General features: G+C 50.7%; 1 protein-coding gene across 1 annotated transcript in view; it reads left to right on the plus strand.

The window, feature by feature from the left end:
* Nucleotides 1-433: 433 nt before the first annotated feature.
* LOC144578728 (uncharacterized) overlaps nucleotides 434-27,967 on the plus strand; it is a 63,817-nt gene continuing 36,283 nt past the window's right edge. The window contains exons 1-2 of the mRNA XM_078346298.1: nucleotides 434-630; nucleotides 1,005-1,269. Of these exons, the coding sequence (XP_078202424.1) occupies nucleotides 434-630; nucleotides 1,005-1,269 (462 nt within the window). The remainder of the gene's footprint in view (nucleotides 631-1,004; nucleotides 1,270-27,967) is intronic.

Raw genomic sequence — 27,967 nt, forward strand, 5'->3', positions numbered from 1 at the left:
GATACAACTAGTGTTTTGAGAGTGAAAGAATGGGCCAGGCTAAAAAGTACAATAGCACTCCGAATCAAAGGGAGAAGGGAAGAAGAGTGAGTGACCAGCCAATCGGTAGGCGGTCCCTAATCTAGATTCTAGGAGGTTAGGCTAAAATAAGTGCAGAAAATAGGTCCGAGGCACTTAAATCCAAGGGGAAGGGCGGCACAGATGTTCAAAGCAGGGTCAAAGACTCAGGGTATCAATGCCAACAGGGCCAGAGGAGGTCCAAATGGAAAGCTCTTGTTGGAAGCTCAAGATTCAGATTTACAGCTCATTCCAAGACACTTGAGACCCCTCAGCTCCTGGGGCCAGGATCCCTTCCAGAGGGTAATTGAGGACAGAGTAGCAGGGTGGGTGGAGGAACTAGGCAAAAAACTGTGGAGACAGCCAGAGTTAGAGAATGGTGGGAGGAAACGGGTCTAAAGTTGGCATGCTGGGCCACAGAACAGAGGAGGAACCCTCAGAAGAAAAGGGCAGCAGAGGGGAGAAGCCCCGAGACGCAGGGCGGATCTCTGAACAGCACCAGGGGGCGCCGTGTGAGCGTTCTCCCGGGGCTGCCCGAGCCCCCCAGGCCCCGCGGTCCTGGGCCCTGGGGGCGTGCGCCCCTCCCCCTCCCTCTCCCTCTCCCCTTCCCTCTCCCTCTCCCCTTCCCTCTCCCCCTCTCGGGCGGTGCAGCTTTCCGGGCGGGGGTTGTTGTGGCGCGGGAAGCCCCGCCCCCTCCTCGTGGGCGGCCCCTCCTCCCGGCTCCGCGTCCGGCCCCTCAGTCCCCGGCCCCTCAGTCCCCAGCCCCGTCGTTTCCCCAGCCGGGAATCGATTATATTGTAGGGGACTGGGGGCGGCCGCCGCCGCCTCAGCCGCAGGATGGGGCAAGCGCGCGGACCCCGCGGGCAGCCGCAGCCGCCACAGTAGCTAGGGACCCCGCGCTGCCGCCCCCCGCCCGGCGCCCGCCCTGGGCTCCTGCATTCGCACAGCGGCGGCAGCAGCGGGAGGAGGGCCCCGACGCCCTCGCCGAGGACAGCGCGGAGGCTGCGTTGCTGTCGCGGCGGGAGTCCCAGGCCGGCGGGCCGAGCGCGGGCAGCGAGGGGCCGCCGCCAGCGCCGCGGCGAGGAGATGTGCCTGGAGGAGTGCTGCGCGGCTGGGCTGGGCGAGCTCCGCTCCTGGTGGGACATCCGGGCCATCGCGCACTTCTGCTTGCTCTTTCCCACAGCGTTCCGCCTGCCCGACTTCGAGATCGCGGTGAGTCGCTGCGCGGGCGGGAGACGGCGCGCTGCGCACCTGCTCCCCCTGCCCCGCGCGGGGCGTCCCGGGTCGTCGCGCGGAGGGGCCGGGGCCCCAGGGACTTCCACCAGGAGTCCCGGGCCAGGAGCGGAGCGCCGAAAGGCAGGAGGGCGGGCGGGGGCCACCGGGCTCTGCCCTGGGTGCGGACTGCAGGCGTCGGGCTGGGGACGCGGGCTCCTGGGGCGGCGGAGCGGGCGGCCCGAGGGCGGGGCGGGCCCGTGATTTTGTGGGAGGGGGAGCCGGACCCCGCGGCCCTCCCGGGACTTCTCCGGCGGGGCTTAGTGTGGGCGCGAGAGCTGCGCGCGCTCACTGCCCGATGCCATTGAGGCGCGAGCCAGCTGCTCCGGCGGGGCCGGACGCCGGGGGTGCGCCGCGCGGGATTAACTTGGACCCCGCGCGAGGCTGCTGCGGCCGGCAGGGAGGGCTCGCCCCGCTAGGGCGGGCTCGTGGCGGGGGCTCCTGGAGGCCCTAAACTCCCGGGAGGCGCTCCGGCCAACTTCGGGCCGGCGGGGACTGGGTCTGGGTGCGGGGCTCTGGGGCTGCGGATGGAAAGTTTGGGACTCCGTTATTCTTCCACAGCACCCTTCCTCTCGGAATATTCAGCCTCTTTAGCCTCTTTATCTCGGGGCTCGGGAGCCCTTGGAGTTGAGCTTGCCATTATTATGCCCCGGGGCGAGCGCAGGGTCCGGCTGGCCTTTCTGGCCAGGGCGGAAGTGCTTTCCAGCCCGGAGATGCTTTCCAGCCCCGGGCTTTGTGTTAACTGGGCCGAAACCCGAGGGTCCTGGACGAGCAGGATGGGTGGCAGGAGCCTGCGGAGCGCAGCGCACTCGTCGGCCTGGCTGCGGCCAGCCCAGGGGCCGCCCTTTTCTCCTAATTTTGTGTTTGGAAGGGGCTGAGAAATAGTCGACTGGTTGGCAGGTTGAATTGCCTTCTCTTCTGTGGCAATACGTGTCGTGACTTTTCACCTTTTGCCTTTGGACAAAGGTGAATGGCAACGGCGTTGGTCAATGTTTGTTTTCCGTTCTGCGGATGGGTTCGCCGACGAAGTCATCAAAATTAGAACCACTCTTTTGGATGAGCAGATCGTTGTTGCCTCCCCAGCCCCTCGGCTCTTACTTTGTGCCATTTTCGGGTTGATTTCAACTCGTTTATTCCTGAGCTCTTTGCCTCACCCTTATTTTTGGATTCAGTCGTGTTTGCTGAAATATCAGTTGCTTCTCCTGTGAACGGTGCGGCACCTTGCTCTCGTTGCAGTTAATGAAATCGGGAAAATAAAAAGATCAAAAGGGGTTGGGATGGGAGAAAGAAGAGGAATGTGGACAGATAATCTAGGGCCACTCACTGGCTTTTGGCGATTTTGAGTTCCTTAAGCTGATTGAAACCATGTGAGCAAATCGTGGGCTTCCCCACTTTTTAGGAAGAGGTAATAACTTGGACACTTTACGCAGCGCCACAGCGTTTTCAAAGTTTGAACGTGAATGTAGCAAGCATAATTTTATTAATGAAAATGTTCTCGAGACAAATGTTTATATTGACTAAAGAACAAAAACAAGGCCGGGCGCGGTGGCTCAAGCCTGTAACCCCAGCACTTTGGGAGGCCGAGGCGGGTGGATCATGAAGTCAAGAGATCGAGACCATCCTGGTCAACAAGGTGAAACCCCGTCTCTACTGAAAATACAAAAAAATTAGCTGGGCATGGTGGCGCGTGCCTGTAATCCCAGCTACTCAGGAGGCTGAGGCGGGAGAATTGCCTGAACCCAGGAGGCGGAGGTTGCGGTGAGCCGAGATCGCGCCATTGCACTCCAGCCTGGGTAACAAGAGCGAGACTCTGTCTCAAAAAAAAAATAAAATAAAATAAAAAAGAACAAAAACAGAGCCACGAAAGCTAAAAAAGAGTTGGGAATCCCAAAGGTCAAGGGACGTTTCTCAGTTACTCTGATGTCCTGCGTTTTCTTTCAGTTGGTACAAAATCGTGAGTAGTTTAATTATGTCCTGCAGTCAAAATGGTGGCTGTGGTGGGAGGTGCCGCCTGTGACAGGGCCATCTTGGGTATGGGGAGACTTGCACCTAGCCTGTTTCCTTCCTTGCAAGGTAGTAAAGTTGAGGTGATGCTGGGATTATGAGGTCAGAGTTTAAAGACGTATCCTAAAAATATTGTTGGTAAAACTTCATGTCTCAGAATCCATGTATTCCCATTTTGTTGATGGAAAAATAGAGGTAATTCATTTTTGCCTTAAGTACTCGCAGCATATTTAGAGTAACCTGTAAATAGCTTGTCCTCTGTTATAAGAATAAACTTGTGGTTTCTGAGAATTAGCTGCCTTGATTCCTAAAGGAAATATAAACAGATTAAAGAGGCGAATTTATATGTATAACAAATGAAAAATCACTGTAGTTTACATGGTGAATAATCAAGGCTCGTTGATATGACCGTCTTCTCTTTCGACTTCAGCGTTTCCTGGAAATGACAGTTTTTTGGGGCTAAAATACATGGTCTTAGAAATGCATGCAACAGAATTGAATATTTGGCTTCCAACATGTGCAGGTTTTAAGAACTATCCACACTCATTTTCATTAGGAGATGTTAAGTCAGTGGATAACAAGTGAAAGTGACTTTTCTTTCCTGTAGTTCTTGTCTGATCCATCTCATGTTAGGTATGTTTTGATATAGCAAACGGAAATTTTAACTTAAGGGTTTTAGTAGTTATGAAAAATTCGAATTTTGTTGGAATAGATTATTATGTCAGATGAAAAAATTAAGATTTAAAAATGTATTTTCTTGGCGGGGCGCGGTAGCTCAGGCCTGTAATCCCAGCACTTTGGGAGGCTCAAGCAGGCAAATCACCTGAGGTCAGGAGTTTGAGACCAGCCTGACCAATATGGTAAAACCTAGTTTCTACTAAAAATACAAAATTAGCTCGGTGCGATGGTGGGCACTCGTATCCCAGCTACTTGGGAGGCTGAGGCAGGAGAATCGCTTGAACCCGGGAGGCAGAGGTTGCAGTGACCTGAGATCAAGCCATTGCACTCCAGCCTGAGCAACAAAAGTGAAACTCTGTTTCAGAAACAAAAAGTGTTTTTCAGACTTCCAGCACATTTAACCTGTTGACAGTACAGAACTCAAGGAAAACACTGTCAATTCTGATTCTCTAAGTGTACATAAATTATTTTTGTTTTTCTAAGGTGATTTTATTTTAATCTAATAGTTTATGGTCCTGACAGTTTGAGAAACAATCCCTTGTTTAGATTTTATGATTCAGTGGAAGACTCTTATAAAAATAAAAAACGGCCGGGTACGTTGGCTCATGCCTGTAATCACAATTCTTTGGGAGGCTGAGGGGGGTGGATCACCTGAGGTCCAGAGTTGGAGACCAGCCTGGCTAATGTGGTGAAACCCCGTTTCTACTAAAAATACAAAAAATTAGCTGGGATAATTTTTTATATACAATCTCAGCTACCTGGGAGGCTGAGGCAGGAGAATCTCTTGAACCCAGGAGGCAAAGGTTGCAGTGAGCCAAGATCACGCCATTGTACTCTAGCTTGGGCAGCAAGAGTGAAACCCTGTCTCAGAAATAATAATAATAGAATAAAAATAAAAATAAATTCCAGTGCTGAGCCGTGCCTGCTAGGCCATGTGGAAGGGCCCTACAGTCTTAATTTACTGCAACTTTAAAATATAAAAATGATGAATCATAGCAAGTGGTAAAAGTTGGAGATCATTTATTTCAGGAAACCAGTTTTCAGCCATGGGAAAGATCTCATTTTTACCCTTGACCACCAGGCTGAATCCATGGATTTATAGAAAATTTGAGAAGGAGAATCCTCAAGGACTTGGGTTCCATTTATCTAAAGTGAAGCTATCTCTCAGATAGGTGAAGGGCCAGCAGGGTTCATGCTGCAGTTCCCTAAGAGATTAAGACCTTCCACTTAGATAACTGTCACCAAAACATATTTTAATTTTTGTATGTATTATTTGAAAATACTTTTTACTTTATTAATCCATCTGGAATATACAGGATTTCTTTAGAAGAGTCAACATACTTGATTCTGTTTTAGATGAGAAACCTGTTTATATGATAGTAATGCCTTATCTCAGTTCAAAATTCCTAGTTGTAAAAAGACTACAAAAAATTATATAAAAGTGAAAATTATCATAAAATACAGGTAAAAATTAAAACCACCCATAGTTACCAATCAGAGATGAAAGTTGTTAACTGTTAACATTGTATTCTTTCACTCAGGGATAAGAGTATTAACTGTTTTTGTTTTTGTTTCGCGATGGTCTTGTTACCCAGGCTGGAGTGCCTCCTGGGTTCAGGCAATTCTACTGCCTCAGCCTCCTGAATAGCCGGGATTACAGGCACGCGCCACCATGCCCAGCTAATTTTTTGTATTTTTAGTAGAGACGGGGTTTCGCCATGTTGACCAGGATGGTCTCGATCTCTTGACCTCGTGATCCACCCGCCTCGGCCTCCCAAAGTGCTGGGATTACAGGCTTGAGCCACTGCGCCCGGCCTAAAATCCAGCCTCTTAATTAAGTGCTGAATGCGTGGATTGTTAAACCTTAAGTAATAGAAATAGCTAGGAGAAACTTGCAGTCCATCTATCGTGTCAGTGTTTCCTAAACCTGGCGCCAGGGTGGGAGACTTTGTGTGGGTGTACATGGGTGCACTCTGGTGGAGGAGGGGGCCTACTGCTCTCTTCAGATTCTGGAAGCCGCCCCCAACCCATACAAAGGTTAAGAGGCCCTGAAATGGACAGAAGAGTAAGTTGGCCCCAGTTGGGTGTTCAGGAGCCTACTTTCATGACACAAGATGAGCTGCGCTAGGAGTTAGGAAACTTGTATTCCAATTGTGCCACTGGAAGTTTGCCACCGCACCCAGCCTTCAGCAAATATTTATTAAGCACCTACTATGTGTTAGGCAATGTACTAGGTGCTGGTATAGTTGTGAACATAATAGAAAAATACCTGCTTCCTTTTTAGTGCCATGAGACAGACATTAATGTATGTAATGTCAGAAGGCCCTGAGTAGAGTGGAGTGGAGGCTTGCACAGGGCCACACTGAGGTCAAGGTTGTTGCCGTTTAAGGTAGGGTGATTAGTAGGGCCTCCCTGAGGAGATGAATGATGTAAAGTGGTGTTTTGTTTTGCTTTGTTTTGTTTTGAGGCAGTCCCCCTTTGTCGCCAGGCTTGAGTGCAGTAGCACGATCTCCGCTCACTGTAACCTCCGCCTCCCCGGTTCAAGCACTTTTCCTGCCTCAGCCTCAGCCTGTAGCTGGGACTACAGGCGTGTGCCACCACATCCAGCTAATTTTCGTATTTTTTGTAGAGACGGAGTTTCACCATGTTGGCCAGGATGGTCTTGATCTCCTGACTTGTGATCCAACCGCCTCGTGAGCCACCACGCCCCACCTAAAGTGATTTTTAAAAATAGTGCTTTGTAACACTAATCTATTTAATGAAAGGTACTAGAGGATAAAAATGCCTGATAAAGATTCCGTATCTGCACCTTCTCCAAGGAAGAAAGGCCAAGAACAGGATGTGAATTATAGAAGGGCAGATAGATCTATAAAGGCTGAGATCATGAAAGGGGAGAATGTGCTATCATAATGAAACTCTAAAAGTGAATGCCAGGTCCCCTTTCTATTTATACCCATGATTTGAAAGGGAACGCTTGCTGCTTGTGTGTGTGTGTGTGTGTGTGTGTGTGTGTGTGTGTCTACCATGTGACGCTTCAAAGGCAGTTGGGATCTTGTGCAGTTTAGAAGGGGCAGCCCCTCTGGTCTCAGAAGGGTGTCGTGCGTTAGCACATGGCACGCTTTGCGACGGAAGTTAAGTTGCCTAGTTTTCTGGAACACAGTTAGGAAAGCCTAAATGCACCTTGGCAGCATTCGGGACTAGTGATCATCTGCCCCTTTGATGAGGTGTGCTGGGGCTCAGAATGCGGTGCACTTGGCACAGTGTGAAGAACTCCAGTGCGAAGGTGCTTTCGGTAAAAGTGTGGTGTTGCACAGAGCCACGGGGCACTTCTGAGCACAGGGTCTTAAATCTAGTTGATGTGACCAAACACGTTTTCAAAAGGCACCAATGAGACACCTGGACTGTGGTCCACCTCTCCTTAAGTTGTGTTCTTAGGCGGATGACTTTGGATTTCCGGCGCCCCATAAGTGATGGTTTTAGACTCAGTGAGTCCCAGGTGTTCCTTTCTAAAGTTCTGTGGTTCTAGAAATGTTTCACAGCATGCATAGCACTCTTAACTCCTTCAGAAAATGGCTGACTTACCAGTAGGGTCAAGGTTAGGATCCATGTCTTACAAATAAATTCTGTGCCGAGTGAAAACTACAAACCCATACTTGGTGTGTTTGCAAATTATAGGAATTTTTTCTTTCTCTTTCTCTGGCATCTTCTCCGCAAATAAGCTACTTTGAAAGTAGCTTTTTTGAGACTTGAAGATTGACATTTTCAGTATCTCTAGTGCCCTTAAACTGATCTAAGATTTTGTGCTTTGAGATTTTGAGGAATTCTGGAGGCTGAAGGCCTTGAATTATGTGGTTCTTTTTAAAAGGCAGTATCGGAGGCCCGGCGCGGTGGCTCAAGCCTGTAATCCCAGCACTTCGGGAGGCTAAGGCGGGTGGATCATGAGGTCAAGAGATCGAGACCATCCTGATCAACATGATGAAATCCCATCTCTACTAAAAATATAAATAATTAGCTGGGCATGGTGTCGCGTGCCTGTAATCCCAGCTACTCAGGAGGCTGAGGCAGGAGAATTGCCTGAACCCAGGAGGTGAAGGTTGCGGTGAGCCGAGATGACGCCATTGCACTCCAGCCTGGGTAACGAGCAAAACTTTGTCTCAAAATAAATAAATAAATGAAAGATGGTATCGGGCCCTACTCAGTCTGTGAACTCGTGCAGTCTCCTAAACACACACACACACACACACACACACACACCAGATGGTATCTCACAATATCACCCAGGCTGGATTGAACTCTTGAGCTCAAAAGATCCTCCTGTCTCATCCTCCAGGGTAGCTGGGACTCCAGGCACATGCCACTGCCCTGGGCTCCCTTTCACTTAGTCTGTTTCTTACAGTTTGTGGCATCAGTACCTGGAACTCTTGACTAATATCCACTTACAGCTTCTGGCTTGTGGTTTGCCTTTCATTTGCTGTTATAACCTTTCCAGATGGCTGCTGCCCTTCCTCTGTCTTTGCATGTTTCATGGGACAATATCCCTTGGCTGCTTTTATTGTATTTTCTTTTTGTTAGTCTCTAACAATATCAGTAAATTTATATTGGAAAACTTGGGACAGTCATTTTTTCAGCAGCTCTTAGGACTGAGAAAAGGGATGGTTGAATAGTAAGAGTGAGCTCAAGATTCCGTGTGGGTTTTTTTTGAGGTGGAATTTTGTCCTTGTCACCCAGGCTGGAGTGAAATGGTGTGATCTTGGTCACTGCAACCTCTGCCTCCTGGGTTCAAGCAGTTCTCCAACCTCAGCCTCCCAAGTAGCTGGGGGTTACAGGTGCCTGGCACCATGCCCAGCTAATTTTTGTATTTTTAGTAGAGATGGGGTTTCACCATGTTGGCCAGGCTGGTCTTGAACCCCTAACCTCAGGTGATTCACCCGCCTTGGCCTCACAAAGTGCTGGGATTACAGGCATGAACCGAACCACTGTGCCTGGCTGGCCCTGTGCGTTTTTTTAATCCTCAGCACTGTTGATAGATTGGGCTGAAAATCTGTTGTGGGAAGCTGTTACATGAAGAATGCTGTGTGCATTTTAAGATGTTTGGCAGTATTGCTGGCCTCCACACTCTAGGTGCCAATAGCACCCCAGTCATGACAAATAAAAATGTCGCCAGACATTGCCAAATATCTCCTGGGGGGTAAAATTGCCCTGCTTGAGGATCACTACTTAGGGTGTAAAATAGAGATGACTTTTCAGTGTTGGTCACTTAGAAGGTACACTGTATGTGAGGTAGATGAGTTTTTCTTTTTTTTTCTTTTTTTTTTTTTTGAGGTGGAGTCTAGCTGTTGTTACCCAGGCTGGAGTGCAATGGTGCGATATCGGCTCACCGCAACCTCCGCCTCCTGGGTTCAGGTAATTCTCCTGCCTCAGCCTCCTGAGTAGCTGGGATTACAGGCACGTGCCACCATGCCCAGATAATTTTTTATATTTTTAGTAGAGACAGCGTTTCACCATGTTGACCAGGATGGTCTCGATCTCTTGACCTCGTGATCCACCCGCCTCTGCCTCCCAAAGTGCTGGGATTACAGGCTTGAGCCACTGCGCCCAGAGAGTTTTTCTTTTTGATGGAGATTTTTCCCCCCAAATGCAAACCGTTAGTATTTTTGTTTATGGAGATGTAAGGAAGTGAAAGTTGCTCCCAGAGGTGAGTGTCATCAGCAGTTGTACACGTCAGAACCCAGGACACAGACGTTTGGTTAATTTTCTTCTTTCCTAGAGCATCGTTTAAGAAAAGAATCGAGTTTGGGGCTAGTAGGGAGGGAACCTCGAAGCTGACCAAGTCTGATAAAGAAAGGCCTTCCCCTACAAAAAGCCTCCCTGAAGCAGGGCCTGGCTGCCTGGTGCTGCGGGGAGCAGGGGTGAGGGGTGTTGTGCTTAAGCCTGGGGCTGGAGCGGCTGCCATTGCGTGTCAGGGCACAGGGCTCTTGACAGATCTCTTGAGCATTGCACAGTGGTGTTCTGGGGAGGGGGTTATCCATGACCAGGTCAAAAGTTCAGTGGGACCTAAGTTGAAGGCGCGCATGTGTGCACACACACGTGTGTGTGTGTGTGCGTGCATGCATGGGCGCGTGTGTGCGTGTGTTTGGGACACATGTATGTGTAAAGTTCATTATTCCATCGGAATTTTTAATGTACAACACAGCAACCACATAAACGTGAAGCTGCTCTAAATATTTTTTAATGTTTTTTCACATTTAGTTTCGCTCTCAGCAAGCACGGTGAAATATTTGATGGATTCAAGTAGATTTTTATTTTGGGTTGGGGAGAAAATGGTATTGTGATTGTGACTGAGGCAGTCTATTGCACTGTGAAGGGCTTTGACCTCACTGAAAGACGTCACTTACCTTTGGCTTTTGAAGATGTTTTCTTTGAGTGTCCGTCTCCAGGTCCTTCTTGTCCTTCTTGTATTCTATCCCCACAGGGACCCTGTGCCTTGCATTTTATTCTTGATCTCTTTGGCTGGAGCTAAGGTCTGACCATTGTTCTTTTTGTTTGTTTTCCACTCCATTGTGCTCTGCTTACGCCCTAGGGTTTGTTCTGGGCATCAGTGGAGGAGGGGTAGAATTTCTGGCCCGCATCAAGGTGTTAAATCCCAGAATTTGTGTAAATAAGTTGGTGTGAAGTCAGTCACTTCTACAGCCAAGAGCAGTTTTCTCTTTAGAGTGCAGATGCCCCCTCAGAATAATTCTCTCATGTGTTCTGTTTTGTGTTTCGTTAGCCACACACCCATTTAAAATGTAATGTGGTTTATGTAAAAATATGTGGAACGTAGTAATTCATGCTCCTGTTCAAAGTCTCTGACCTGATGTGGTCTTTACAAAAGTCATTGGCCAGTTTAAATGATGTCATGTGCCTATAAGTTTCACACTGGAATGGTCAGCTTTTAGCTTTGCTTCTACAGCCCAGACTCTTAGGAGCTGAATCGGGTCTACTTTTCCCTAGGGTGGGTCTGCTGGAGTGGTTGTGTGACTTGGCAGTGTGTCACTGAGGCATGTGGCCACCTGAATTGATGTGTGAGTTGCTGTTAGACTGTGCACCCTCTCATGCTCCTCCCCACCCATCACCTCTAAAAGTAAGTGAAAGTAGAGGAAGCCATGGGGGCCACAATTAAGTTCATCACTTCACTTCTAAATCACACCCAATTAATAATTCCCGAGAATGGATACGTTCTTAGAATTGCGAACGCTGCTCAGTGGTCTTGTTGACTGCAAGTGTTTTTTTCTCCTGGCCAGTTCCTTTTAATGAACACCCCTACCCTGCGTGTTCATTGTCTCAGCAGCAGTGGCACTAAGGACAGTTAATTTGCTTGACAGAAAATGTGTTAAATGAACAGATCTCCTTCTTTAGCAGATCCTTTCTCTTCTCTGTTCCCATTATGTCTCTGTCTTCCTGAAAGGTTGTTTGTGAATTCTTTTAGGTGCAGGGACAATCTTTATAGCAGAGGCCTGGAGTTCTTTGTTCAGGGAACATTGTTGTACAGGGGTAAAGGGACTTTAAAGAAAAAATTTCACCTGTTGTCATAATAAAGGGATTTAAATTTGGCTTATGTTCCAGTCTTATAGTGGCATTGATTTGGGTTAGTAGCTACACAAATGTACTAATTCTTTTCACATTGGTTCTGAAAGACTTTTCCCCCCATTTTCCTGTGTGCCGCTAAAGCAGCCCCCCCAGCCCTCCTTTCAGGAATGTTGAAGATTGGGAGGGGGAATGCAGTTGAGGTAGAGGACGCTTGTGTGTCCTCATAACCCCAGACTTATTTTTGTTTGTTTAACATGGAACACTTTACAACTCTGCGTGTCGCCTTGCACAGGCCAGTTTTAGTACGAGTGCTGCTGGAGTGAATCCATAACCCTAGATTTTCGTCACCGCCAACAATGGAGCACATCTTCCTTACCCATGATCGTGCTTGGATTTCTGTAACATGCCAATTTTTATGATTAAAGTGAAATTTTTTTTTAAAAAGAGAAAATCTGAAACCCCAACCAGCCTTCCCTGTGTTATCGTCATCATTAACATTAAGGTTGCAGAGGTATGTGGCAGAGTCCTTATTGTGCCGCTGCCCTAGGGAATGTGTCTGTTGGAAAGGGGCAGAGCAAAAGTGATATTGTGAAACCTACATTCTGTGCCCAATGAGCGATAGAGATTATAATTGCCGTAAGAGTTCAGAGGAAGGCAGAGATGCTAAGTGAAAGGCTTCCTGGAGAAAGAATCACGCTTCTGGGCTCATGCTGAGTAAGTCGGTATAGTTAGCTAGGTCAAAGAGCCCTTTTCTTTTTTTTTTTTCTTTTTTGAGACGGAGTTTCGCTGTTGTTACCCAGACTGGAGTGCAATGGCGCCATCTCGGCTCACCGCAACCTCCGCCTTCTGAGTTCAGGCAATTCTCCTGCCTCAGCCTCCTGAGTAGCTGGGATTACAGGCGCGCACCACTGTGCCCAGCTAATTTTTGTATTTTTAGTAGAGACGGGGTTTCGCCTTGCTGACCAGGATGGTCTCGATCTCTTGACCTCGTGATCCACCCGCCTTGACCTCCCAAAGTGCTGGGATTACAGGCATGAGCCGCCGTGCCTGGCCCTGTACCTTTTTTTCTATAAACATTCACAGGAAATAAGTTGAGAGAGAACAATCTCAAATCCCCCAAGTCAATACATTGCTCTTTAAGTCTCATTACTCAACTAGGTTGCTATACAGGTGAATCCCAGGTTACAAGGGGATAGTCATAAAACGAAAACAACTCCTAAGCACCCTGAAGTTATATAACTAGGGGCACTAGGACTGTGGAAAGTTTGGGAAGGGGTGAGGCTCCATACCAGCATTTGATAATTGCATTTTAATTAAAGGAACATTTAATCCTAAACTACTCTAATTACATTGATCGCGTTAATGAAAACCTTTACTTAAAATGTGAAGAAGGTATTTAGGAGGTTGAAGAGAATGACAAATGTCATGAAAAGGAAAAGACAGATATAACATTGGAAAATTTTACCTATTTCAATTCATGCTCCTGGAAACTGTTATCAAAAGAAGCTTCTTCCTTCAGAAGATAAGAAGCATGTTGTGGGTCACCTTAAAAACCATTATGGTGAAGTCTTAAAACGCTCACACCTTAGAATGTGACCTTGTTTATAAATAGGGCCATTACAGATGTAATTAGTTGAGATGAGATTACACTGAACTAGGCTGGGCGCCTAATCGGATATGACTGGCATCTTTATAAAAAGGGGAAATTTGGACACAGATGTACACATTCAGGGAATACACCCTGTGAAGATGAAGGCAGAGATCAGGGAGATGATTTTACAGAACAGGGAATGCCAAAGATCACAAGTAAACCACAGAAGATAGGGAGAGACACGGCTTCTCTCACAGCCCTCAGAATCAGTCCTGAAAACACCTTGATCTCAGGCTTCAAGCCTCCGGACCTGTGACACAATACATTTCTTTTGCTTAATTCACTCAGTCTGTGGCACTTTGTTATGGCAGCCCTAGATGTCTTACATTATATCCCATTCTTCTAGTTTAAAGAATCAGAGGTAATGAGAAGAAGGGACTAAAGGCAGTTGATACGGGTTCTTCAATACCTATTCTACTAGTTTAAAGATTTGCTTGGGTTAATATATTATTTTCTTAAAATACAAATCTTACCTTAAAAGATTATGATCATCAGTTATTTACACCTGATGGCAACTGTATTTTCAAGAGATGGCCACAGTGATAGCTCCTACCCCACCTTGCCCTTCTAGAACATCATCATTCTCTACTAAGAAGTGACTTCAAATTCCCTTCTCTTGAATCTAAGTGGGCTTGTAATTTACTTGTAACCAGTATCTTCTGAGGCTAAGTCATGAAAGTGGATGCAACTGCCGCATTGGGAGCTGAAATACTTGCACTGGAGCATTTCACTACTCCGAGGATGCCATAGTGTGAGGAGGCTCAACTAGCTCTTATGGAGAGAGCATCTTCAAAGAGAGAGATGCCTAGCAAGACTGCAGCTTCTTCAGCCCCTCGCTGTCCTGGCTCCAGCCTCTCTTCTGACAACCACGTGAGGGACTCCAAACCAGAATCTCCCCACTGAGCTCTCTCTGAATGCCTGGCCCACAGAAACTGGGAGAGGTTAAAAATGACTGTCGTTAAGTCACTATGTTTTGGGTGATTTATTAGGCAGCAGTAGATAATGGACACACCTTAACGCATTATTCTGATAATCAAATTTCTTGACCTTTTTTTTGACAGAGTTTCGCTCTTGTTACCCAGGCTGGAGTGCAATGGTGCGATCTCGGCTCACTGCAACCTCCCCCTCCTGGGTTCAGGCAATTCTCCTGCCTCAGCCTCCTGAGTAGCTGGGATTACAGGCATGCTCCACCATGCCCGGCTAATTTTTTTTGTATTTTTAGTAGAGATGGGGTTTCACCATGTTGACCAGGATGGTCTCGATCTCTTCACCTCGTGATCCACCTGCCTCGGCCTCCCAAAGTGCTGGGATTACAGGCTTGAGTCACCACGCCTGGCCTTGACTTTTAAATTAACTGTTCTAGAATTTAATTTTCTCTAGGAAAGGGTGAAAAGCCCAGGAAAAAAAGATGACTTTGGTAACTGAAAAACAACTGCTTTGCAGACTTCCCCAGAGCCTCGTGGGCAATTTTGTATGGCACTAAACACTGTCACTGTTGCTCCCCTTGGCGTTCCGCCCTGTCATTAATCAGAATGTGAATGACAAGGAAGTACCTTAAGAGTTGAAACCACTAATCACACTAATGTTTCTGTAAATCAGTCAACTTCAGGTTGGAGGGTCCTTTTTTATTCCCTATTGTCAAAGGTGTTCTTATGCAAAATTGTGTCATCAACTGCCTTTGCCAAGAACAAGATCATTATCACCTGTGCCAGCCTTGCATGTTGAATTTTTGCCAACTTCTGAAGACCTCTATTTTCAATCAGAATCTGGCACTGATTCTAATGATTCTTACTTCATTTGTGATGGGGGTGGGAGGACCAGGATAATAAAGGTGTTTGCACTTTGAATAATCCCCAACCCTTGGTGCATAGCGCTGACATAGCTCTGCTCAATTATGAAAGGCCATTTCCCCTGGTCATTTCCTTCTCTTCAGAACAAGCCTGGATCCTTTTGACACGCTCATGTTCCAAATATTCCCTACCTGCCCGCAGCTTGTTTTCCATGGTGTCTTTGATTAGGCCTTCTTCTATCAGGGCATTTGAATAAATATGCCCCCTGCCTCTCTTTTGTTAAGGGAGTTCTTGTCTGCCACTTCTGGTCACCAAGATAGCCCTCAGCCTTTCCTGCCAGAAATTAAGATGCCTTCCCCACCTCCATCCCTGCAGCCTGCAACAGAGTTGCAAACATTCATAGATTTCACCTGAGGAGGGAGAGCTGGCTCAAGCTTGGCTTTTAGGGTGAGGGCGTCAGAGATGAGCTTTGGCTTTTGCATGCCCACCTGGTGGTTATGGGGGTCCCGGGGTTCCCTGCCATTCACTGGCTGCACAACTGTTCTCACTTCTTCCGCTTGGTTACCTTGTCCACAGGGTGAGCTGATAAGTCGTTAACTGGAGAACAGTGGTGGGGAAGGGAAGGAAGTTGGGTTGTCTGAAGCATCTAGAAAACTTGTACCCTCTGCATTGATGCCCCATGCTCATCCCAACTGGATGTCCCGTCTAAACCTAACCCTACCGCTAACCCTACCCGTAACCAACCTAACCCTGACTTTACCCTTCCCTTGTGGGTGTGCTGCTGTCTTCTCTTCATCAACCACTAGGTGGCAGCAGCGCCCCACAGATCCCATCAAGCCGCCTGCGGGGGTGGACTGGAGAACTACCGCCTGGTCTGGGGGTGACTCAACACCTGGCCCCTGTGCAGGACGGTTCTGGACGAAGAAAATTCCAGCTGTGGGCCCTCCTGCGGCTGGGCTGCGGAAGCCACACCTACGCCCCTCCGTGTCCCCCAAGGATCACCTTGTAGCCCATCAGCAAACCCTTCCTGCCGTACCTATCACGTGCTGGGGGCGGGGCCCGGGTGGGGTTGGACCGCCCAGGTGGCTGCCCTGGCCCTTGCCCCAGGGCCATCCAGGCTGTGGGAGGAAGGCCGGGGTGAGCGGGGCTGGTGGCCTGGGAGGTTTCCCAGGAGGAAGGCCCAGTGGGGATAGGGTGGGGGCATTCTGGGGAGGAGGGCTGCGTCCACAGCACTAGGGACCCGAATGGTGCTGCCCACACCCAGGACCAGTCAAATAATGAGCCGGCCCAGCCCAGGTGAACCTGATGGGGAACTTCTCCTTCACAAATGCTGAAGGATCTCAAGACAGGATGGCAGAGCACTCAGTCCAGCACGAGCCCTCTGGGCATGGCCCTGCCGGCTCCCTGCACTCCCCTTTCCGAGCACCCCAGAGACGCTGCCCGCAAAGCCTCATTCTCCATCAGGTCAACTCCCGGCAGCCCTGCCACGGAATGGGGTGGCCTCAGCCCCATTATACAGAGGAGGAAACAGGCTCAGGGAGGGGAAGAGACCTCCCTGGGAACCCCCATTCCTTCTATCTCCGGGCCTTCCGTCCATTGCCATCACTGCCTAGGAGCCTGGGGTTGGCCCTCAGAGTCCCAGGCCAGTCCCTACCTGCCGGCGGTGCCTCCCTCCGTGTCTTCTCCTCTCTGTCTCTTACAAGGACACTGTCATGGGACTAAGGGGCCACCAGAAAAAATCCAGGATGCAGTTAGACCCTGTCTCCAAATGAGGCCATGCTCACAGGTTCCAGGGGTCAGGACATGGGCAGTCCCCAGGCAGGCAGGGCAGAACCACTCAGACCCTGAAACCTGCCTCCTGGCCCTGTGCCCCACTGTCCTGGGGGCCTGTCGGGCCGTGGTGGGGGCCTCTGTCCCGAGTCACCGACTTCTCCGCCTGTGTTTGTCACCCATTGTCAGCATCAGCAGGGGCTCCCCACCCCCACTCTGGAGGGTCTGCTGAGTGGTCTCTGGTGGCTTCCACCAGCCTGGCATGGTACTGAGCTGGCAGCAGGAGGCCTGTCCAGGGAACCCCAAAGAGATGGCATATCCTGAATATCACCCTCCCCTTGCTATACCCTGGTTATCACCAAGGCTCTGTACAAACCTCACCTCCTCCTGGAAGCCCTCGCAGACCACCAGGTAGGCTTGGGCCTCCTCTGGGTTCCCTCTCTCCAGTCCAGCCCACTCTCAGACAGGGGGCTCACCCAGGACCCCAGGGGTCTAGCGCCCTGTGCCCCATCCCACAGCCTGGGAAGCATCCAGGTGGCCCAGCAGGTGGTAGGAGAGCCCTCATCCCTCCCCCTACCCCACAGAGAGGGCAGGTGGGGGCCCCAAGCCCAGGAGCTTCTCCCCAATTGCTCACTCTCTGTCTTTGCACCATGAAGACAACTGAGGGGGGGCACTTGGGCTCCACGACCTCGGACACTCAGCCCCTCCGTGCTCTTCAGCCTGGGCCCTGGTGGCGTGGCTGCCATCGGCTGCCCACCTTACACCCAGCACCCTAACATTTGGAACCGTCGGCAGTTTCTTGACCTCTGTCTTGCCTCTGGGCATTGCAGGTGCCATTCCCACTTTCCTGCTGCCCAGCCCCCCAACCCCTCCTTCCAGCCTTCCCTGCAAGGGCTGGGTCAGGCACCTGATGCCCTCCACGGGTAAGACTTCATTTATGACAGCACAGCCCCACCTCTGTGCCTCTGCTCTGCCCACCCCATTTTTTTTCTCTGTGTTCCCGTCTTCTTGTCCCCTCAGTCTATTTCCATTTCCTAGGCTTTCTCATTTTTCTTTCTTTCTTTCTTTCTTTTTTATACAGAGTCTCACTCTGTCGCCCAGGCTGGAGTGCAGTGGCACGATCTTGGCTCACTGCAGCCTCTGCCTCCCAGGTTCAAGTGATTCTCCCGCCTCAGCTTCCCAAGTAGCTGGGATTACAGGCACCTGCCACCCACCACGCCCAGCTAATTTTGTATTTTTAGTAGAGACAGGGTTTCTCCATGTTGGCCAGGCTGGTCTCCAACTCCCGACCTCAGGTGATCTGCCCGTCTCGGCCTCCCAAAGTACTGGGGTTGCAGGTGTGAGCCACTGTGCCCGTCCTTCTTGTTTTTCTAATCTCAGCCAAAAAAGGGCTTCCTCTAGGAAGCCTGCCCTGATTCCCTGGCTGAGCAGGCTCCCTCTTTCCTTGGAACCCCACCCTGTGGAAGCTGCCGCCTTCTCATGAAGTGGAGCACTTGGGTCCTGGAGATGGGGTCACAGATGTGCCCATCAAAGGTCTCCTGGCCCAGACACCTTTGAGCCCTCGCTTTCCGGAGGCCAGGCAGGGAGTCTCAGATCTCAGGAGCCCAGTGCCTGCCTGGGCCTTGAGCAGGAGTTCAGGGGACACTTTGTGAATTACCGCCAGGCACCAGGCAGTGATGGCATGATGGAGTGAAGTCGCTGACCAGAAACCTGTTTCTGTGTGGTGCCCAGGGAGCTGGGCTGTGGAGAGCACGACCCCCTGGTTAAAATCACATCTGCCTTTAGGCCTCGATATGCCACACGGAGAGATGATGGGAGATGCCATCGAAATGAGACGCCAGCGAGTCTTACTTTTGTTCATACACTTTCCTGTATTGTTTGAAAATTTTTTACAATGTTATTTTTATTATCCTATAAATCAATACGTTCATTCCCAGCTTTGAAAAAGTGCAAGTGTTGAGTGATGTGGCTCCATTCTGGTTCCTGCAGACCTGGGAGGGGCTCTGTGGTCCCCTTGTGCCCATGCATACCTGGCTTGTCCCCACAGGTGGGTTTTCTGAGACAGGGGGCTCTTGGACACAGGTCTGTCCCCAGAGCCAGCCAGCAGCTCCAGAGAAGACACAGCAGGTGCCCAGGACGATGCAGCTCAGTTGCCAGGTAACGGTGGTCACCATGGCAACGGCTGCCTCCTCGGAGGCCGCAGAAGCCTTGGCACCCGCCCCCCCTGCAGGCCGGGGGTGGTGGAGGCAGTGGTGCGGGGCAGCCCCTGCCCATCTGGCCACCCACCTCTGCGGCTTTTCTTTCTCTTCCTCCTCCTGCCCTTGCTTCAGGCTCAGGGTAGGTTGGGGGTGGGGTGGGCGGGAGGCGGCCGCCACAACCCAGCCTGGGGTCTGCCCTGGTCCTTCCATGGACTGTTCTGTGCCCCTGCCGTTTTTGGGGCCCAGTTTCCCCATCTGCCACATGCGGTGGCAGTCTTTGCTTTTCCCTCCCATTCACAAGCATCTCTGGAGCGTCGGCTTCATGCCAGGCTCTGCATTGGCCGGGGCCCCCCTTGCTGCCTGGCATAGTGTGGGGTGTGTGACTGGGGCCCCAGGCTTGTTTGGGTAAGTGGGAGTGTGGAAGTGGAGAATCTCAGGGCCGGAGGCAGCAAAGCTGGGGTCTGGGGCCGAGCAGGGTCAGGTGCCTCACCTCTGACAGCCTGGGTTCCTCATCTGTGGCTGAGGGAGACCCGGTGACCCTGTCCACAGCCACGCTCCCTGGGCACCACACACAAACAGGGTTCTGGTCAGCGACTTTACTCCATCACGCCATCACTGCCTGGTGCCTGGCACCCACTGAGTGTCCCCAGGACTCCTGCTCAAGGCCCAGGCAGGCACTGGGCTCCTGAGATCTGTGGGGGAAGCTGGCACACAGGAGGGGCCCGCCAGACCCACAGCCAAGAATCCGTAGCCATCCGGGGGGCCCAGGCACCCCGGGCCACCTCGCCCCAATCCCATTTTTATTTGTGCTTCATCCTTAACCCATTCTGCTCCTGTTCATCCAGCACCTCCCGGCCTGTTGGCTTCTGGAAGGGTCTGTGGGGGCCCAGCCATTCCCAGCCCCTGTGTGGGCAGTTGTGATCCCAGGAGCAGCTGCCAAGAGGCCTGACTTTGACCGTCAGAGGGGATTGTGTTAGTGCCAGGCTTCCCTCAGTGCAGATTACTCACCATGGCCTCCTCCTAGCAGCTACGCAAATAGGTTGTGCGCAGCCGGCGTGGGTGGTTGTAGGACGCGCGGACTCGTGGGGCCATCCAGGGTCACTTCAGGGAGGCTGAGGTCCGGGCCAAGGGAGCCGCCTGGCCGCCCTGTGTGTGTATTTCATTAAGTGGCACCAGCGTTGCCCAGAACACAACTCGACCCCAGCCACCTGCAGCTGGCGGGACCCCCAGCAGGTCGCAGGTCTGGGGGTCACTGCAGCCGCCTCATTTCCCAGGGACGCTGCCCGCAGCAACAGGCTCCGGTGACCCCGCCAGCGAGGCCGAGCCCAGTTCCTGTAACGTGGGGTTTTGGGAGCATCACTGAGAGAGGCCTCAGCCCCCAGCCCTGGCCTCCTAACCCCGTGGACCCGCACCGCACACCCACAGACTCATCCTATACCTGTAGACACGCACCACGCACACTCCACAGTGCACACACCTCAGACACAAACCATGCACCACACACACACTTCACAGTGCACACACCTCACACAGACACAACACTCACACGCACTCCACAGTGCACACACCTCACACAGACATACCACTCACACACTCCACAACGCACACGCCTCACACAGACACACACCAGTCACCACACACGCACACTCCACAGTGCACACACCTCACACAGACACACACCAGTCACCACACACGCACACTCCACAGTGCACACATCTCACACAGACAGATACCAGTCACCACACACACACTTACCACTCACCACACACACACTCCACAGTGCACACACCTCACACAGACACACACCACTCACACACACACACTCCACAATGCACACACCTCACACAGACACACACCAGTCACCACACATGCACACTCCACAGTGCACACACTTCACAGACATACACACCACAGTGCACACACCTCACACACACACCAGTCACCACACACGCACACTCCACAGTGCATACATCTCACACAGACAGATACCAGTCACCACACACACTTACCACTCACCACACACACACTCCACAGTGCGTACACCTCACACAGAGACACTCCACAATGCACACACCTCACACAGACACACACCACTCACACACACACTCCACAATGCACACACCTCACACAGACACACACCAGTCAACACACGCACACTCCACAGTGCACACACCTCACAGACACACACCACTCACCACACACACTTCACACACACTCCACAATTAGCCATGTGCTGTCCTGCCGGGGCACTGTGAGGTTGTGTGTGCTGCTGCCCCTGCTCCTGCGATTGCTTTATTGTGGTTGTGGTGATCAAAATGATTGTTTCTTCAGTGGCTGTTATTGTTGCATTTATTATCGCTGCGTTAATTGTTATTTTTCTTTGGTACTGACTCTCCCGGGTGTGTGCCAACTTCCCATGCAGCCGTGGTTCTCAGCCCAGTGATTTTGCCCCCAGGAGAGACTTGACAACGTGTGGCAACATTTCTGGTTGTCACATTGTGGGGAGGTGGGCTGCTGGGGTACTGCGTGGAGGCTGGAGGTGCTGTTGGATCCTGTGATGCACAGCCCCACCACGGGGAGTTGCCTTGTCAGAGGTGCCCGGCTTCCTCATCATCCAGAGCAGCTGGAGCTCTCTGCTGGGGCATCGGGGAGCTGAAGGGGGGCGGGTTCAGGTTTCTAGAGTCCTCTCTGGAAAAGCAAACACGGGGTAGTCACTATGAAAGCTCCGCAAAGCAGACCTCTGGGTTCCTTCGTGGCTTCAGCATTTTCGCTGTGTAGACTTAGCTTTCCTGGGCTGCTGGAATGAAATATCGTGGACTGGGGGCTTAAACAAGGGATGTTCATCCCTCACAGTTCTGCATGCTGGAAGCCCAGCTTCGAGGGGCTGTGGATTCAGGTCCTGGCAAGGGCTCTCTCCTTGAGTTTGCAGATGGCCCCTGGGTCCTCACAAGGAAGGTGGGAGGAGGGGGGCAGAGCATGAAGGGGAGGAGAGGGAAGAGGGCAGTTATGGTGTCTCTTCCTCTTCTTAGAAGGCCAGTAATTCCATGGAAGGGGCCCCATCCTCATCTAACCTAATTGTATCCCAAAGGCACCCCCTTCATATGCTACACTGTTACATTGGAGGTTAGCTTTTATTATTTTTATTATTGTTATTTTTTTGAGACGGAGTTCGCTCTTGTTATCCAGGCTGGAATGCAATGGCGCTATCTCGGCTCACCGCAACCTCCACCTCCTGGGTTCAGGCAATTCTCCTGCCTCAGCCTCCTGAGTAGCTGGGATTACAGGCACGCGCCACCATGCCCAGCTAATTTTTTGTATTTTTAGTAGAGACGGGGTTTCACCATGTTGACCAGGATGGTCTCGATCTCTTGACCTCGTGATCCACCCGCCTCAGCCTCCCAAAGTACTGGGATTACAGGCATGAGCCACCACGCCCGGCCAGGCCGGAGTACAGTGGTGCCATCATGGCTCACTGCAGCCTCAACCTCCTGGGCTCAAGCAATCCTCCTACCTCGGTCTCCTGAGTAGCTGGGACCACAGGCATGCGCCACCACACTGGCTAAGGTTTTAAAAAAATTTTGTACAGAAAAGGTTTGGCCATGTTGCCCAGGCTGGTCTTGAACTCCTAGATTCAAGAGCTCCTCCTGCCTTGGCCTCCCAAAGTGCTGGGATTATAGGCATGAGCCACTGCACCTGGCTTCAAGGCTTCAACATAAGAATTTCGGGGGATTCATTCAGTCCATAACACGTGTGATCCTTTTTTAAAATTTATTCTTACTTTAAACATCTATACGCCCTTGTGGCTGCCACCTGGTGGAGGTGTCATCGTGTTCTTTCTCCCTCAGTACATTGCCTGCGCCGCTGGTGCCCTGGCTTCCGGCACTGCACATAGCAGTGTCTGTTCTTGAGCTTCACGTCCCTAGAATCATGCTGGCCAGAGCCATTTCTGTCTGAATTCTTCTGTTCGGTATGCTCACAAGATATGCCCATTAAAACAGAAGTAGCAGTTGCTTGATTCCTTTTTATTTTTTTACTCATAATGAATATACCACAATTTACCTGTCCCTTCTATTGATGGATGCTGGGTTTCAGTTTTTGTGTACTTTGAAAAAAAGCTGTTCTAAATTTTCCTTTCTTTTCTTTCTTTCTTTTTTTTTTGAGATGGAGTCTCACTCTGTGGCTCTGGCTGGAGTGCGGTGGCACAATCTTGGCTCACTGCAATCTCCGCCTCCTGGGTTCAAGTGATTCTCCTGCCTCAGCCTCCTGAGTAGCTGGGGCTACAGGCAGCCTCCACCACACCTGGCTGATTTTTGTATTTTTAGTAGAGACGGGGTTTCACCGTGTTGGCCAGGCTGGTCTCGGACTTCCTGACCTGAGGTGATCCACCTGCTTCAGCCTCCCAGCGAGCTGGGATTACAGCACGAGCCACCGTGCCTGACCGAATTTTTTTTAAATGCCTTTGATGGACATATGATCTCATTACTTTTGTAGATATTTAGAAGTGGAAGTGCTGGGCCAAAGGGTTGGAGTCAATATAGCTTTTGTAGGTACTTACAAACATTTTTGTAAAGCAGTTATTTGGTATCTTCAAGAAATTTTAAATAGGGCCAAGCACAGTGGCTCACCCCTGTAATCCCAGCACTTTGGAGGCCATGGTGGGTGGATCACTTGAGGTCAGGAGTTCAAGACCGGCCTGATCAACATGGTGAAACCCGTCTCTACTAAAAACACAACATTAGCTGAGCATGGTGGTGCGTGCCTGTAATCCCGGCTTCTCAGGAGGGTGAGGCAGGAGAATCGTTTGAACCCGGGAGGCGGAGGTTGCAGTGAGCCGAGATTGTGCCATTGCACTCCAGCTTGAGAGGCAGAGCAAGACTCCGTCTCAAACAATTAAAAAAAAATACACTTTTTTTGTTTTAGAACGTCTGTAGACTTGGCAGTGAAATGAAGATGGTAGTGTACAGAGTTCCCGTATCCCCTGTCCCCAGTCCCCTATTTTAGCATCTTGCATGGTACATTTGATGCAAGTGTTGAACCAGCATTGCTAACGTTCTCATTAACTAAAGCCCGTATTTTACTCAGTTTTCTTAGTTTTTAACCTAACATCCTTTTTCTGGTCCAAGATCCCACTCAGGCTCTCACATAACGTTTAGTTGTCATGTCTCATTAGGCTCCTCTGGGCTGTGACAGCCTCTTTTTTTTTTAATTGGCCATTTTCAAATAAAATGTTACTTTAAAAAAAGGAGATAATTGTAGATTCACACACGGTGGCAAGAAGTAATAGGCTGGGTGTGGTGGCTCATGCCTGTAATCCCAGCACTTTGGAAGGCCAGGGTGGGTGGATCATGAGGTTAAGAGTTCGAGACCTGCCCGGCCAACATAGTGAAACCCCCGTCTCTACTAAAAATACAAAACTTAGCTGGGTGTGGTGGCGAATGCCTGTAATCTCACCTACACGGGAGGCTAAGGCAGGAGAATCACTTGAAGGTTGCAGTGAGGCAGAGGTTGCAGTGAGCTGAGATGGCACCACAGCACTTCAGCCTGGGCAACAGAGCAAGGCTCTGTTGCAAAAAAAAAAAAAAAAAGAATAGGAAGGGATCCTTTATACTTTTTGCCCAGTTTTCCTGGATGGTAATAGTACAACCAGGAAATGGACGTTGATGCAATCCATCAATCCTATTTGAATTTCAACAGTTTGTGTGTACTTGTGAGTGTGTACGCGTGTGTGTGTGTGTAATTCTGTACAGCTTTATCATTGGTGCAGGTTCCTGTCTCCACCACCCCGTCACGGTGCTGGGGAGGTCTGTCACCCGAGAATCCCTGGAGTTGGAGTTGCCTTCTTATGGCCACACCCACCCCCTCCCATATCCCTAATCCCTGGCACCATTAATCTGTCCTCCAATTCTAAAGTTTTGTCATTATAAAAATCTGTCCAGAGAATTGTGCTGTATCATACTTCTTGGGATTGCTTTTTCTCGCTCAGCCAAATTCCCTGGATTTCTCTAGCTCTCGGAGTGTCAGTAGTTCCTTTTTACTGCAGAGTAGGGACCCATGGAATGCGTGTTCCTGTTTCTTTAACCATTGGTCAGTAAAGGGCATCAGGGCTGGTTCCATTTTGGCTATTACAAGTCAAGCTGCTGTAGCATTTGTGTACTTTTTTCTTCATTGTACTTTAGGTTCTGGGGTACACGTGCAGGTCATGCAGGGCTGTTGCACAGGTGCATACATAACCAGGTGCTTTGCTGCCTCCGTTCCCCCTTCATCTATATCCAGCATTTCTCCCCACGTTATCCCTCCCTACCCTCCCCACACCCCACTGTCCCTCCCCTAGCCTCCCCACCTGACCCCAGTGCGTGATACTCTCCTCCCTGTGTCCATGTGTTCTCTTTGTCCAACACCTGCCTATGAGTGAGAACATGCGGTGTTTGATTTTCTGTTCTTGTGTCAGTTTGCTGAGAATGATGGTTTCCAGATTCATCCAAGTTCCTACAAAGTACACGAACTCATTGTTTTTTATAGGTGTGTAGTATTCCATGGTGTATATGTGCCACATTTTCCTTGTCCAGTCTATCATCGATGGGCATTTGGGCTGGTTCCAGGTCTCGACTATTGGTGTACGGGTTTTTGTGTGGACATTTAATTTCTGTTAGACAAGTGCCCAGGAATGCAATTTCGGGATCACACGGTAATTATATGCTTAGATTTTTTTTTTTTTTGAGACGGAGTTTTGCTCTTGTTACCCAGGCTGGAGGGCAATCTTGGCTCACTGCAACCTCCACCTCTGGGGTTCAAGCAATTCTGCCTCAGCCTTGAGAGTAGCTGGGATTACAGGTGTGCACCACCACACCTGGCTAATTTTTTGTGTTTTTAAGTAGAGACAGGGTTTCATGATGTTGACCAGGCTGGTCTCAAACTCCTGACCTCAGGTAATCCACCTGCCCACACCTGGCTAATTTTTTGTGTTTTTAAGTAGAGACAGGGTTTCATGATGTTGACCAGGCTGGTCTCAAACTCCTGACCTCAGGTAATCCACCTGCCTCGACCTCCCTCAGGGCTGGGATTATAGGCGTGACCACCATGCCCAGCCTCTGTTTAGATTTTTTAAGAAATCGCCAAGCTGTTTTTCCAGCGTGTCTGTCCCAAGACATCCATACCAGCAGCGTCTCACGATCTGGGTCCTGTACATCCTTGTCAGTGTCTGGTGTCATTATTGTGAGGTGTGTAGGAGCGGGGCGAGGTGTGTAGGAGCGGGGTGATCCTGAGTTAGTTACCTCACTTCTCTGAGCCCTGTGTCCTCATCACCCACCATTTGATATGGCTGTCAGAAAGGCTGTTGAAGTAAACAGGTGTAAAGAACTTGGAACAATGCCTGCTATGTTAAGAGGGCTCCTATCACCTTAATAATTACAATCACATTGAACTATACGAAACTGCCCATGTGGGATCACTTTTGGCCCATAAAAACCCTGAGAGTTTATACAGCTCTTCCTATCATTGTTATTAAGGACCAAATAGCTGCATGGTTCTGGGTGCAGGGGAGACATATCCCTCCTGCTTCAGCACCGGCTGTGGGGGGGCTCCTTGGTCCCCACCTGCAGGGAGGGCTTTGGAGCCCGGTGAACCACTGGGCCTCCCCAGCATGCCAGAGCTTGACAGATAAGGTCAGGGGAGAGGAGGAGCTAGAATATTCATCTGGTCACCGAGTGGGCAGGGATTGGGGAAGGAGAGTGGTTGGGCGCTGTGCCAGTGGGTGGCTGGGTGATGGTCATGGTGGGCAGGGCCTGGACCAGCTCTCTTGAGTCCTGGGTTTTCCCACCTCTGATCCAGGGTTGGGTGGAGCTGGCACCAGACCCTTCCTCTCTGAGCTCCACTGTTCCAATGCCCACTGGGGGCCGTCACGGGGTGAGAGGGGTCAGGATGTGGTGGTACTCTGGACAGCTCCTAGGTGCTGGGCAGATGTGCAAGGGTGTCGTTGTTATTGACAAGCATTCAAAGAGCAGAGCCCAGCCTCCAGCAAGTGGGAATGTGCCCAAAGGGTTGGCCTAAGACACCCTCAGGGAAGGGCACTGCCTGCGGAACTACTGAGATGCTGGAAACCTTGGACCAGGCCGTGCACGATGTTGGCAGACCAGCATCCTGGGAAGGGTGGAGGACGGGGATAATTTGCAGGGCCTGCCTGCCCTCTGCCCAGCCCTCAAGAAGGGATGGGACCATGCCCAGGCATATCTGTGTCCCCAGGAGCCCAAGGAAGGGAATCCATGAGGTTGGCCAAGCATGCAAGTCATAAGGAGCTTCCTTTGTGGGGAACAGCGCTGCTTCCAGAACACACTCTCCCCCACCTCCTTAAGGTCAAATGACCTTATAAGGGAGCCCTGGCACCTTCCCAATTTTTCAGACTGAAGAGAGGGCCCCTCAGGGAGGCGAGCAGAGTCCCTGCCTGCAGCCCCCACGACTCCACACCTCCCAGGATGGCAGGCCCAGGAGAGGCCACACACTCGTTTCTCTCCTGCTTCCCCAGCACTGCCTCAAGTATGCAGCCCTAGTGGGGAAACAGTTCTGACAGGCAGGTGAGTGTCTCACTGGCATCTTGCCCTGCCCGAGGACCCGCATGCCCTGTCCATCCTGCCCTCTCGAGGCAGGTACCTTCAGGGCTGAGGGCCAGGCCACCAGTCTAGCACTTGTGGGGGTCCAGAGGCCCCATTATCCCTGCCCCTGCTGCAGTGTGGGGAACCAGGGTGGGAGCTGCCCTTGGAGGCAGTCCAGGAGAGGGGATGCTCCCTCTGATTGCTATGCAAATTGCTGGGCTTCGCTGATTACCACCCATGCATATTTATCCTGCGGGGCTTGGATGAGGCAGGCTGTCTCCCCTTGGCTGCTTCGGGGCTGGTTTGGGAGGGTTGAAAACCAAAGGAGCAGCCTTTCACTGGTCCTGCCTCAGTGACAGATAGAAGAGGGTTTGTCTCCAGGGGCCCCGCTGA

The sequence above is a fragment of the Callithrix jacchus genome, chromosome 1 (genome assembly GCF_049354715.1).
Source record: "Callithrix jacchus isolate 240 chromosome 1, calJac240_pri, whole genome shotgun sequence".
Taxonomy (NCBI): domain Eukaryota; kingdom Metazoa; phylum Chordata; class Mammalia; order Primates; family Cebidae; genus Callithrix; species Callithrix jacchus.